The following is a 15,439-nucleotide window of genomic DNA, read 5'->3' as shown; positions in this document are numbered from 1 at the left end:
TCTTAATTCTGTATTCTTCCTTTGATATTTCCTTGTAGATTCTTAACTTTGAAACGATTTTTTTCCCTTTTGGCTTCTGAAGCACTCTTACTACTTTAAAGGAAAGGAAATGATCTATCATTTAATTATGTCAGTGTTTCAAACATATTTATCTTTCCAATAAAGAGAGATTTTTTGCTTTTAGTTTTTTATTTAAGGTATAGAAATTAGTTGCTTTGGTGCTATCTTTTTGTAATCTAATTAAATATTTGAAAATGACTGTGTTCCTTAGATGCAATTCATTTGATAATAATATTTTATTATCTTTAAAAAAAAAAAATGATTCCTAGGTGAAGTTAAACTCAGACCTGAAGCTAGAAAAAGACTTTTAAACTACGTAAATGAGGAGCCACAAGATGCTAATGGCTATTTCAATTTGGGAATGCTTGCCATGGATGACAAAAAGGACACTGAGGCAGAGATTTGGATGAAGAAAGCTATAAAATTACAAGCCGATTTCAGAAGTGCTTTATTTAATCTGGCTCTCCTGTATTCTCAGACTGCAAAAGAATTAAAGGCTTTGCCAATTTTAGAAGAGTTACTGAGATACTACCCTGATCATATCAAGGGTCTCATTTTAAAAGGAGACATTCTGATGAATCAAAAGAAAGATATACTTGGAGCAAAAAAATGTTTTGAAAAGATTTTGGAGATGGATCCAAGCAATGTGCAAGGAAAACACAATCTTTGTGTTGTTTATTTTGAAGAGAAGGATTTATTAAAAGCTGAAAAATGCTTGGTTGAAACATTGGCATTAGCACCACATGAAGAATATATTCAACGCCATTTGAGTATAGTCAGGGATAAAATTTCCTCATCTGGTTTTGTAGAACAGCTAGTATTCCCAGCTGATAAGACTTCAGGTGAAGAAGGAGACAAACTTCCAGCTGAAAATATAAAAGAAATCAGAAGTGAATCCAGACCAACACAGATAATGAAAACAATTGAATCTAAATCCAAAAAACAATTAGCAAAAAATGCAGACAAAGAGACCCCCCAAAAAACAACAAAAGACATCAAAGAAATTGAGAAGAAGAGAGTTGCTGCTTTAAAAAGACTAGAAGAAATTGAACGTATTTTAAATGGAGAATAGCATTATTCTTTATAATGTGACATTGGTATCAAAAACTTCAATCTATATCATGTGATTGCTTGTACTGGGAGCTTTGAAAACTATCAAGAATATGTAACAGTCTATCATGGGCTGCCTCTACCTTGGATCAAAATAAGATTTTTCATTAAAGACCTGTCTTACCCCAAGATATGTGTCATATATGATATGGCAGAAGTTTTTAGTTTTGGTTAACAAAGCAAAAATTTCAAATTACAGCTGATCAATTTGTGACTTTGATTATAGAAGGAAAATTTTTCTGGCAGAATAATCTTTACAACTCTGACTTAAAAATAGTTTGAAGCCTGAATGATTATGATTCTTTGAGGATAAATCCAGCAAGTGCTGGTTCATTCTATGAATTCCCATTTATTAGCCACTCCATTTTTCCTTTACCTGTTGAAAACTGGCATTGGGTTAAAAACATTTTTTGAACACATTTTTTTTTTCTTCAATAATTCTTTTAAATCAAGAGATTTTTGCACTACAAAAGAACACTGGGTCTTTATGTTGTATTATTTGGTTGACTTTTAGAATGCTGGGTAAAACATTTTAGATGAATTATGACATGTTAGTTTAAGAATAGTTTTTCTTAATTTCATACTTGTTCTTCATTATACAATGCAGTTTTGAAGCAGCTGAAGTTACACACACACACACACACTCTCTCTCTTCTAATGGTGCTCACATATACTGTATTTTTTTTTCCACATTGACAGTCAAAACATGAACCACTAAATCATGACTGTTCTTCAGCTTTTAATCCCCAAACTGTTATGTTTCTTAACATTAATCATATTGAGAAGCTCTGATAATTCTTAACTTTAGACTCCTGAGTAATAGTAGACTTCTCTTTCATCTTATTGTTAGCTCTCTAGTTTTATTGAATTTAATTTTCTGTTTTCAAAGTGACACCTTGATTATTCTTACTTTAAGCCACTAAATTCAGTTCTTTTTAACTGAAAACAATGTGACAAAGTTTATTTTTAAGCACTAAATTCTTGATATCTTGTGGTATATATATTATTAAATATTTATTTTAACTACTGAGTTTCATAAAAATGTTTTAAGCTGTCTTAATTCTATCCAATATGGAAAACAAATTGTTTTCAAAACAAAGCAATTTGTTTTCTAGTGCATTTGCATATATGAGCATTTATTATGATTTAACCAAAATTGCATCATTTGGGCCAGTTGTCAATTACAAAATTATCCTACTAAATGATTAATAAATTTATCACTTTGGTTTTAGCAAATTGAAACCTGAAAAATGTGTTACATTGAAAGTAGGTACAAATTAAAAGTTAAATTTATTAATTGAAATCTAATCTTTTTTTTTAGTTAAAATACATTTTAAATGAGTTTTATAAAGTAAGTTATAATTTGAAATGTTAAAGCTCAAGAAAGCTGTCATTCTGGGATAGTAACTAATTTCTAATTATGTAGTATTTCAAAAACTATACTTTTTAGTTCCTTTGAGAAAACTAATTTCTAATTATATATGTCTCTAAAACCATATTCCTGTAATGTTTTTAAGAAATGTTTTATAAATAGGTCACAAGAAACATAATCTGCATTAAAAACCCAGTCTTATTAGGTTCCCAGAGGATCTGGCATAGATTTTTCTAGGCAATTTAAAGCAAGCATGGATGCCAGTGGGTATTAATTCTTGACCCAGGAGATTCTATTAAACATTAAAGCAATATCTTATTTCAGTTCATAGATTATGATTTTGTGACTTCAAATAGAAGGTAGAGAATACCTCATGTAGTATGACTTGAAAAATGAAATTAAGTTATTACATTCTGTCCATTCTATCTTGAGAATGTTTCTGAGGTGATGTCTTCAATGATAATTTTAAGTGGAGGACATTTCAGGAAAATAAAAGGAAATCTTTTGTGACAGCAAAACAATTATATTAGCATTCAGAGCAAGTGTCTGTCACACAGGAAATACTCATGTATTTGAATTTTAAATTATTTAAACAAAATCCATCCTGAGTAATTAATAATTATTAATTATTCCAAATCTGGTTTCAATATGGACCCCACCCCTTGTGATGGAGTCATGCTTCAGTTTTTTTCAAAACTCCATTTGGTTCTAATTTGTAGTTAGAGTTAAGGACTACTGTTCTTAATTAGTTCAGGAAAATCTTTTTGCCTCTCCTGTGTTAACTTTTTAATTTAGTTAACACTAAGGAATATGTTCTGATAAATAAATAACTTGTTTTCTTTGAAAATTAAATCTTAAGTTTTATCATACTTGCTTATGTGTAAGATTATTGTTTCTTACATATAAATTCAAAATAAAAATTCAAACTATTCAGGTGAGAAAACGTAATGGATTCTTCTTACTCTAGAGCTACCTTTTTGAAGAGTTGAGGGTGAGGACATTTAAGACCAGTTCACTAACCTGTGATTCAGAGTTGTGGACATTTGTTTGGAAGGGAAAGCTTATCACAAGCTCGTGTGCTGGTAAGTGGATGGAGTTTTAGTTCTACTATTTTATAAAATAATCTACACCCCAGGAGTTCTAGCAAAGCTTTGACAATCCCCAGGAGCAATACTGTGTTACTCCACTAATTCTCAGAAGGTAAAATTCAGTTTCCCAAATTGCTCTTCTATGAGTTTCCTTATTAACATTTGGAATTGGGAATTTTGTAATTATTCCAGTGAAGTAGTTTTCTGAAGTTGATGATGTGGAGAAAAATAATGATGTAATTTTGTTTTACAATTTTGTGTTTACTGTTCTGTAAGTATGTGAGTTACACAATTCTAATAAAACCATGACTCATGCCTTTTCATTACATCTAAATTGAACTGTTTCATGTTATAGAATGCTTCTTTAATGAAAATATTAAGAAAATATATAGATTTGTATGTCAATTTATACTTCAGAAATCCATATATTGTCATATTTATTTTTTTAAAAAATCTAATTGCATGAATATATGTATTTTAAATAAACACACACCCCCCAAAAAATCTGATAACATGGTCCAAAATTATATGTCTGGGAAGCTGTCAGCCATCCATGCTAAGGGTTCAAATGAATGCAGTTTAAAATTGTATGTATTTTGTATTACTATTGTGTCTCTGTGTACCTTATTTCTAAATATTAAGTATTAAATTGGTACTTTTTAAAACCTTAATCTGACTTGCATTTCAGTTTTGAAAAAAAAAATAGAATATTGTGTATAGAGGTTTTTGCCCTGATGAAGAAAGAAGAGTTGATATTAATTTATTACCAATGATATGAGAAAACCACATGAAATTAGTTTCTTCCATAGTACATTCTCAATCAAAGGGGACAAAGCAATCAAGAAAATGAAACAGTTAAACTTGGAATTTTATACAAGTTTAAGTTCTTTGTCTGCACGGGTTCAAATTCTGCTATCACAATTTGGGGGAAGTTGTTTAACATGTATACACTCAACTTCCTCATCTGCAAGTTTGGAAAAACACTTCCCTTGTAAAGTTAGTAAAGGGATTTATATAATTTATACATTAATATATTCAGGAAACTTAGAACAGCTCCTGGTACCTAATTACTAGTATAAACACATGGCTTAAATGTTCACATTTGATACTTTTGAATTGATCAGTGCTAAAAGGAAATATCAAAAACACCAAGATACCAGGGATGGTCATGATCCCAAAAAGAGATTTAAAGATCCATTGCTTGTACATAGGTAGCCTAAAATAAATGTGGGATTAAGTTTAAGTGAATAAATGAGAACTAAGATACTTGAAATGTTGCTACCTTGCTCTTCTGCTCTTCTCTGCCATCAGGGAGATTACATAAGAAAATATTCAAGTAACCTATGATTGGATTTCAGACAAATTCACATTCTTTGGAACCCAACTTTTTTCATCAATAGCATTTATCAGGCTGTCAAAGCAAAACACTTCCCATAAATAGCATTTATATTGTAAAAGAATCTGTTGCCATCATTCTGCTTAGAGTAAACTAGCCTTCAAAAATGATCCTAGTTTGCCCTTTCTAAAAGATTTTATTAATCAGAACTTATTTATTCCTGCCCTCTTTGTGACTTTAGTTTCAGAATGAGAAAGTAGACATATTAAATGAATCCATGCTGAAGTATGAGTGATAGTTAGATCTTATTAGCCATTTCATAGAGTATTTCAAGTAAACTTTATTTTGGACAGTTGCAGGCTGGAGAGTGGGAACTATTTTAATGATAGGGAGTTTCTCTGCCATTCTTTATTTCTAACTAAAGAATCAGGCTTAAAAAGTTTTCTAACTGTAACAAGACCACTTCTGACCAGTCTTGTTTTGAATGGACCCTGATAGGCCTGGTAACTTACCTTTGAGAGTGGAATCACAGTAACTCGACCATCAGCAGAGTCATTATACATAATAATATGTATTTATTATATCCAATACAGATATCTGTAAATTCCTGGCATGTACATATATAATATGTGATCTCTTTATGACCATCTGTCTGTGAATCTAAAGTTTTTATATGCTGGCTTCTTTTTCCTGCCTACCGCTAATGTTTTCTCTCACCTTTTTCCCTCCCTCCCCTTCTTTCTCTTCACAGAATAATAGTGGCAGCTATATATATTCCAAATGTTTAGCCCCAATTTTCTCCAAGCCCTAAAACCATGAATCCAATGGTCTACTGATCGCATCCACAGTCATCTGTTCCCTCCTTCCTCCCTCAGACCTATAGCCAGTGAACAACAAGTCTAAGAAAGAAGGAAAGAAACAGAAAATATATACAACATAAAGCAGAAAGGGGGATTAAGGGAGAGAAAGACAAAAGGGATCGGAAAGCTTGCTAATAATGTATCCACTCAAAACATACTAAGTTAAACACATCATTAGAGTAAATAAACATGATTATGTGGCTTAGGTTGAAAAATACTACCAAAAATATCAAAGAATATAGCTTTTCAACCATTAGAAGAAAACTATTTGGTGGCCTCACTAGTAGGGAGAGAGGCAAAACAATACTACAGTAGATGTTAGACAGTTGCTAATACAGCAGCAATCACAAAGAACCTAAGTGGGTTAAAACTTCTTGGAGATGATTATATTTATATTATATTTAAACTATGATTAATACAATTCCAATGCTGTACATGTTGACAATGACAAAAATAAAACCATATTGGTAGTATTGGCATGTACTTTTGATTTAATACATCTTTTTATGAATTCAATTGTATTTCTTTAGGTGGTCATTTTATAGATGTTAAGATGCTTATCATGTGTGATTGAAGGCTACTTAAAGACAGGTTACGTAATTTACAGCTTAAATTAGGCTTGAAGTATCAATGGAATACTCTTCTCCTGGTAGTGAGAGGAGATAGTTGGCAATTCAAATAAGTGAGAAATGATATTTTTCTATACTCAAATAATAACATTTTTACAAAGTGGATCATTATCATTGTGAAATGTATAGACATGTTCCAAATATGCATGTTTTACAGTAATTGAGTCAAATACCAGTTTTAAAATATTTAATTAAAATTAAAAATTCAAAAAAAAAAATATATAATTATAAATGCAAGGTCCAACAATATGTCTATAAAACACACTTGAAAAGTATACAGAAGTTAATAAAAAGTGTGACCACAAAGTATACCAGAAAAATATAAACCTAAAGCAAGCTAGGACAGCAATTTTAATATATGAAGAATGAAATTTAAGGGATAAATGAAAAAATGATGTGTACTGGTGGGATAATAGAACAAGAAAATTATGCCCATCTAAACATGCATGCCATCTACTAATACAACCTAAAAATAAAATAATGATAAATAATACTACAAGGAAATAGATAAACCAGAAAATGTTTAGATATTTTAACCAAACTCTAGAAAATTAATGGATCAAGAAGAGGAGAAAAAAAAAGCCACAAGCTGATATACTAAAGACTAAAACATAGTTAAGTCATTATTAAATATGTTTGAACCATAAATGTACAGAATTCCACATTTGACACAAAAGATGTATTCTTTCCTAATACATATGGAATATTTACAGAAATAAACTATGTATCAGCCACAAAGAAAACTTTAGCAAATTCACAGGAGTACTAATTTCTTTGACCATAAAGCATCAACATTAGAAGTCAAAAAGAATGGATCAAGACTTGTACTTCAAAGTGAGATATAGTAGGTGCTTGCTGGCAGGCCAACATACTCACTGCTGTGACCAGTGCAGCGACTATTTTAAAACAGGAACAAAAAATTTTAAAAGATAAGTTTAAAGGCATATTTGCAAATATCTTGGAGAGCTGTGAATGAAAGTATGATAATAAGAATCACAAAAATTAAAAGCCAACTGACGTTTGAGTCCTTCCTAGAAGAGGTGTATCCAAGTACTTTCTTCCCTTGGAGCATTTGTAAATTCTGGATGTGGAATGAAATCTTCACTAACTCATTACATAGGGAATCAACTCTGGGAAAGAGAAACTCAAAACTATCTAATCACATGGAAATAGAATTGTGTGTTGAAAACTAGAACAAGCCGGCACCATGGAGCACGCCTTTAATCCCAGCAACTTGGAAGGCTGAGACAGGAGGATCAGTTGTGATCCTCAGCAATTTAGTGAGATCCTGTCTGAAAATAAAAAAGGGCTGGGATGTGTCTCTTTGGTTAAATGCCCCTGCATTCAATCCCCAGTACTAAAATAACAACAACAAATCCCTAATACCAAAAAATAAAAATTAAAACAAACAAACAAAAAAGAAAACTAGAAGAAACCAAACACAGGGCTGCTGCTTCAATTAGATACATGCCAAGTTCTGCAATGACATGGGAGATTGGTGGACTTGGCTAAAATGATAGAGTAAAATCTCTCACATTTTAGCTTTGTTTAGATTATAAAATCCTGTAGACAGAGAGACAGCATCAAAAAAGTAGACTAATAAAAATACAAAAAAAATTTTTGTATATTATCAATGAAATACTAGAAAATGGAGTTTAAATGCCATTTAAAATAAAACCAAATACCAAGGAATACATCTAACAAAAGATTACAAGTCAAGATAATTATTACCTTAGGAATAGAAATGGGTGGGATATTTATTGGGAAAAGGAATGATGTGGGGGCAGTCAATGTTCTGGTATTGTTTCATTTCTTGATCTAGATAATGTTAGAAAAGTAAATTTATTGGTTTTGGAAATTCATTCAAGACGTGCTTTTTTTTCTGGGTATATGAAAACTTCAAATTGTTTTAACAATTATAAAATGTATTGTTAAGGAAATGAAAAAAAACAATAAAAGAATTCTATCTTAGATTTTTAGTAAATAAATAAGTAGCAAATAATATAGACTTAAAATAATGTACAACAAAATATTAATTTTTAAAATACCTTGAGATATCATTTGAATAAAATGACCTGATTTTGTTTAAAATATTAAATCATAACATACCTAAATCTATAAAACAATTGTTGAAATTTTTGCATCAAATGTATCTATTATCCATCCCCCCAAAAAACTCCTCTTGCTCTTTAGAATCCCTCCATCTTACCACACTCTTCCTCAAATCACTGATCTTTCTTTTTCTGTGGGCATTAACTACATTTTACATTCATTTACATTTTCTGCGGTTTTATATAATGGGATCATTATTTTTTTGTCTTCCTTACCATCTGTTATGGACCCAATATTTGTTTCCCTCCCCCAAATTTATATATTGAAACCCTCAACCTAAGTGTGGTGGCATTTGATGGTAGAGTCTTTGGGAAAAAACTAGGATTATATGAAATATCGAGGGTGGAACCCTCATGATGGAAATAGTGATATTTTTAAAAACAGTGAGACCAGAGCATCCCCCTTTTCTCTACAGTATAAGGCCAAAGTTAGAGAGCAAACATCAGTAAACTACAAGAAGGCCTTTACCAGGAACTAAATCTGCCAGCATCTCGATCATGGACTTTCCTGTCACCAGAACTGTACCAGAACTGTGAGCAATAAAAGTCTGTTGCTTAAGACACCCAATCTGTGGTATTTTGCTTTATTAACCTGAGCTGACTAAGATAGAAATTGAGATCAAAAAGTGGAATACTGTTATTGCAAATACCTAAAAATGTAGAAGCAACTTGGGAAATAAGTAATAAGTAGGGGCTGGAAGAGTTCTGAAGTGTAAGGTAGAAAGAAAAATGGATGCTAAGGGTGATTTTGGAGAGGGTTTTTAGGAAGAACAGTGGAGAGCTGGAGAGAAAGCCTACATCCTAAGTGCAGAATTTTGGTAGAAATATGGAGAGTAAAGACCATTCTGGTAAGGTCTCAGAAATTAGGAACATGTTATTTGACAATGGATAAAAGATGGCTTGTTACACTGTGGCCAAAAAAAAAAAAAAAGACTGAATTATATTAGTGTCCTAATGTTCTAGTGTTTTTAAATAGGAACAACTTGCTAGTGACCAAATTAAATATTTAGCTGAGGAAAATTCTAAAAGTGTTGAAAGAGTAGCTTGGTTCCTCTTGATTATAATATATCTGGTGATATAGTCTTTAGGTATAGTCTTAACTGGACTGAATATGATTAGAAACTTTTGATTTGACCTTCCTGTATTTGCATATTTAACATTTCTCCAGGCTTGGAAGATTTTCTGCTACTATTTCTTTCTCTTCTTTTTAAACTTCTATGACTCAAACATTTGCTCTTTTCATACTGTTCCATAAATCCTGTAAGTTTTCATAATTTCTTTTCATTCCTGTAAGTTTTCATAATTTCTTTTCATTCTTTTTCCCCTCAGTCTTCAAGATCATAAATTCTTTTCAAGATCATCAATTCTTTTCAAGATCATAAATTCTTTTTTCTGCTTGACCAGTCCTGTTGTTGACACTCTCTATTGAGTCTTTTATTTCATTGAATATATTTTTCAACTCCAATTTTTTTCTAATTTATCATCATTATCATTTGACTCTATTCAATTTCTCTTTCTGGTCAACTACCGTTTTTATCAATTCACTGTATTTGTTCTCTGTCATTTCTTGAAGATTGCTTTGCTTCCTTAAAAGTTATATTTAATTTTTCATTAGGCAGCTCTTACATTTTTCTTTCTTTGGGATCAGTCACTGGCACTTTTTATCCAGTTGATGATATCTTCTTCCCCTGATAGTTCTCAATCCTTGTAGTAGTGCATCAATGTATGTGCATTTGAAGTTAAATTATTCTATTCTTCATGGTCTGGCTCTGTCTGAGAAAGCTATGCAGGCTTTATGGCACTATATGACCAATTTCTAGAAGACAAAAAATCTAAGAGTGATTTCTAGTTATAAATACTCTGATTCTCAGTTATATTCCTTCTGGATACTACTTTCTGAGATAAAGTAAATGGAAATAGATAAAAACTATGTCGAGAGTTTGAATAAATTGTACTGCTAGAGAAATCCAAAATCGTACAAAAAAAGATGTTAAGATAGCTCAAATCTTGAAATACTTCTCAGACTCCAGAACCTGGAGTTAAAAGAAGTGCACTTATAAACATTATAGGATGTATAACAGATATGATCATGAAAAACAACTGTGTTAACTTAATAGACTAAAGGGTCGAAGCAGTGCCACCTAAACCATAGATATTACCTGACATCAACCTTGACTAATAATTCAAAGGATAGAAACAAAGAACAGGTATAGGAAAAGTCCAGATTTTAAAGTTTCCTTACAACAAGAACAATTGATCCAAAATATTCCACTATAGCACTTTGCAGGTAGAGAATCCCTGTATACAAGGAGATATGCCAGAAGTCATTCATGCCCTCTCTTATCCCCACCAAGGAAAAAGTGGTCTACTAATCTGCCTTTAACCATTTTCTTATCAATAAAAACGAAATATTCTCTGAAATATATTTTACTTCTAAGTCAAGTTTTTTTTTCTACCTGTCATATAAAATATGGCAGTTGTTTGTGTACTAGCAACAATTTTATCTTGTCTTCCCCAAATGACAGCTTAGGAAAAAAATATGCATTGAATGAGATTTGAGGATTGATTAATTGTGCTATGTAGTATTTGTTCTGTGGGCCCAGAGGAATTAGACATAAGTGTGATTGAGAGGACTGTACATTTAACAGATATCTTTGATTTAGAGTTGTGAATAAAAAAGGTTTATGTTTTTGTTTTGTGTTGGGGATTGAACCCAAGGCCTTGTACATGCTGGGCAAGTGTTCTACCACTGAGCTACATCCCTTTTCTTGGGTACAGAAAATGAGTAAGACCTTGTATGCTATTTCTTTCAGAGAGGTGAAAAGGTATGTTTCTGTGGAACATGGCACATGTATATAATGTAGACAGAGACACTTTTGAAAGGTATAAGGGTGGGAAGATGGGGTAGCCAAATGAATGGATATTTCCTGAGTTGTTTGTTCTCCGTTATCAATTTATTCTACTTCCAGTACCACTTGGAGAGTCCTTCAGTGACCTACACTGGATGGAGGCATATAATTCATGCTGGAAATAAGTATATTACATTTTTAGCTATTGTCATTGATAAATAATCCCAGAAATTTCTTTGTGACATGATTAGAATTAGTAAGAGGCTGAGACTTCCCAGAGTCCCTTGGTCTTCTCCCATTGGATTTGATTGAGAGGCAATCTAAGTCTGTAGTAAGGGCAGCCATCTCCACAGAGGGAAGGCATAAAATCTAATATTAGAGCAGCATGATGGATGAACAGAAAGAGAGGGTCCAAGTGAAATTGTTTAGTTCCCAATTAAACTGTAGTAGAAGCCAAAATCTGAATTTTAGAGTTAGAAAAGACAATTACTTACCTTTCCTCCTTCAACTCTTTGTATTGGGTTTATTGTCCTATGAAAGTGAATAAAACACATAATTTTTTAAAAAAATTTAAATACATTTCCATAGCTTTATGATTCAAGAAAAACTTCTTTCAAAGCAACATGTTGTTTTTCTGGTGTCTGACATTAAGCAAAGACAGATTGGAGACAGATAAGACTGCACAACAGGAGGGAGAATCCAGACCTTTTTTTTTTTTTTCATATTTTCTAGCTTTTATATAGTGTTATAAAAATACACACCAAAAAATGTCTGATTAATGTGCTTTAAAGGTCCTCAGTGATCTTTCTCCTGGCTTTTCTCCTCCTTTCTTCTCCTTATCCACTTCAATCAGTCAAGCTCTGACTTAAGGTCTTTGCACTTCCCATTTTTTTCTGCCTAGAATGCCATCCTCATAGGAATCCACATATGTCCCTAAGCTTGATTTCTTAAGGAAAATTAAGTACTATATACAATATAAAAATAAGGATAAAGGCAATGAAAGAGGTAATAAGTGACTGTAGGACAGAACATAGTAGCAGATGGGTAATCAGTTCTTTATAAAGAATTATAAAAATTAAAAAGGGAAATAAACTAATTAACATGGAAGTAATTTATTCATGTCCTCTGGTTAGGGCACTTCCTTACTCCCATTGATGTTCCTGGTATCAGCACCTAGGAGGGCAATTATGACAGATTTTGGAGATTTTAGAGAGTAAAGGGATTACAATACATAAAACGAGTTTTTTAAAAATTTTTTATTTGTTTTAATTAGTTACACATGACAGCACAATGACCTTGACATATCATACATTTGAATCAGATGGGATATAATTTCCTCTTTTCAGAAATCTATCAGCAAACACATTTGCTTTGTATTATACATAAAGTGATATAACTCAAGTGTTTTTAAATTACTATCTTATATATCCAACCAAAGGACAGGATTCCAATCTTATAAGGTATACTCAAGAATATTGTCCTAAGTATATGGAAAAATTCCCTCTTGAGACTGAAATTAATAAACTAAACATAAAAAATGAATGAAACTAGCCATCAGTAAATGTAAACTAGACTCAATGAAAGATGCTAAACATATGTTGCTATTAGAGCAAAGTGTCTTCAAAACCAAGTGAAAAGCAAAGGATGTTTTTAAATGTTCTTGATAAATGTTAAGATGATTGTAGGCTTAATTGATTAGGTACCAAGTTGCTCAATCACATACCTGTAGATACTAGCCATTTCAGGCATGTAGAAGGCACTCAACAAATATTTTCAAGTGATTGAATAAAAATCTTCTATTAGATATTTTAAAGAACTTAAAACTACAAGACAATTAAAACTATGGGTATAGGAGTGAGGGCTCCGGAGCTTCCTAGCTGTATTTGCAGTGAAGGCAGAGCTGGACCATGCCAGAAAACCTCAGAAGACTCATAATGAAGCTGGGCTGCCTCCATTCAGACCCAGCGGCTGCACATGGTTACAGCTCACATGTTCATGGAGCACATGTGCTGCCTGGATGTTGACTCACGGTCCAGAACACTGGCATCATTGTACCATCATCCCAGCTTCCCAAACAGTGGAGATGAAAGGAAATGATTAAGTCTGGAATGAATGTGGGTTGTCTGACTAGTCCCTTGGACTTATGAGTGCCATGTAGAGTTGATCACGAATGTGTGCTCATCCACAGAGAGCTTTGTTTTTTGACCCCATTCTCCATCAACCAATTGCTGTGGCTTTGGACACTAAAGGACCTGAAATCCCAACTGAGCTCATTAAGGGCATTGACATCATGAAAATGGATCTGAAGTGAGCTGCTCTCAAGATCACTCTGGATAATGCCTACATGGAAAAGTATGACCAGAACATTCTGTGGCTGGACAAGAAGTGGACAGCAAGATCTATTTGGATGAGGGACCTATTTCTAGTAAGATGGAGAAAAGTGCTATCTTCCTGGTGACAAGGTGGAGAATGGTGGCTTCTTGGGCAGTAAGAAGGGTGTGAGCCTTCCCAGGTCTCCTATGTTTCTGCCTGCTGTGAAGAATACTGAGATTTCCTAAATTTAGAAATGGGGCAGAGGATGGAGGAGAGAAAAAAGATAAGAGGGGTTTATTTTAACTGATAGTTTCAGGCTAAACCAACAAAGAAACAAACAAACCAAAAATCCCTGTTCCACCTTCCTTTCATGCATGTTGAAAACTAGCCATCAAGACTCACTGTGTTCTGCTTGCAAAACTAACCAACCAACAAGCACCAAGCACTTCTCCTGGTAGGTTATCCTCCTATCTCAACACTGTGCCCACTTCACGTTGTCCTGCCTTCACATCCACAGCCAAGGTAAGTTCAGTGTAAGTAGTTTATGCTTTCTTTTCCTCAAGGTTTTGTTATATTATACTCACTTCTAAGATCCATTGAAGATTTTTTCCAAGTGCTATTTGGTCATGCCGCTAGTGGCTTAGGGAATGGGCCCTAGGACTGATCTTTTATTTTGGCTAGGATCTGAAACAGTTTTAATAAAGCCCTGTTATTTCTTGTTGTGTCTAAATTTGTTTTAACATGCTCAGAAAAGACTATCCAGGATCTGAATTTTGGGATAGGGCAGGATACAGATGTGGGGTAGGGAAGGATATAGAGGCCCCCACTTTTGATTGAGAAGCTCTACCTTGTGGTGCCCATTACTAGCAATCCCACAGGTGACACCACCATGGAGACTTCCTTCAAGTGATGCAGTGGGGTTCTGATCATCGTCACCAAGTTTGGCAGGTTCACTTACTAGGTAGTCAAATACCACCCATATGCCCCCATCATTGCCGTGATATGGAATCACCAGTCAGCTCACCAGGCCTACTTGTACCACGGCACCTTCCCTGTGATGTGTAAGGACCAAATCCAGGAGACCTGGGATGCAGGTGTGGCCCTCTGGGTGAATTCTATCTTGAATTTTGGCAAGGCCTGGGGCTTTTTCAAGAAGTAAGATGTGGATGTTGTGCTGATGGGGAGATGCCCTGGATTTGCCTTCACCAACACCTTTTGTGCAGTGCCTGTGCTGTGACAGACCTGAGCCCCTCATCTAGCTTCTGTCCCATATCCTCACTCCAATCATCCACTAGGCCAGCAATATCTGCGGTGGGCTGAGACACCCAAGAAGATTAACACTACTGTGACTCATGTCAGTTTTAGCTCTTCTTCATAAGGTATTGGTCCACTTTCTGTTGTTAGTAACAAAATACCACAGACTGAGTAAGTTATAATGAAGAGATGGTTTATTTGGCTCATGGTTCTGGTCTAGGGTGGAGTAGCCAGATCCAGTGATGGCTTTTTTGGTTGGTGGGGTCCCCAAGTAGCAGAGGGTATCACATAAGAAACAAGGGAGAATAAACAAGTGCCCTAATGAAGCTAGTTTTTAGTAATCCATTAGTAATCCATAATCCATCAATCCATCAACCTACTAACCTATGAATTATGTGAATTAATGAGTCTCTTCATGAGCGCAGAACTCTAATCACCTCTTAAAGGTCCCACCTGG

The 15,439-nt window shown here is 33.5% G+C and overlaps 1 protein-coding gene and 1 pseudogene across 1 annotated transcript in view; both read left to right on the top strand.

Annotated features, from left to right (window-relative positions):
- Tmtc3 (transmembrane O-mannosyltransferase targeting cadherins 3) overlaps positions 1-4,298 on the top strand; it is a 47,950-nt gene extending 43,652 nt beyond the window's left edge. The window contains exon 14 of the mRNA XM_015482955.2: positions 330-4,298. Within this exon, the coding sequence (XP_015338441.1) occupies positions 330-1,132 (803 nt within the window). The 3' untranslated portion in view covers positions 1,133-4,298. The remainder of the gene's footprint in view (positions 1-329) is intronic.
- Positions 4,299-9,392: 5,094 nt separating this feature from the next.
- Positions 9,393-13,973, top strand: LOC107139704 (annotated as a pseudogene).
- The last annotated feature ends 1,466 nt before the right edge of the window (positions 13,974-15,439 follow it).

Source organism: Marmota marmota, unplaced genomic scaffold (assembly GCF_001458135.2).
Source record: "Marmota marmota marmota unplaced genomic scaffold, marMar, whole genome shotgun sequence".
NCBI lineage: Eukaryota > Metazoa > Chordata > Mammalia > Rodentia > Sciuridae > Marmota > Marmota marmota.
Note: the sequence above shows the minus strand (reverse complement) of the source record. Positions and strands in the feature narration are given on the sequence as shown.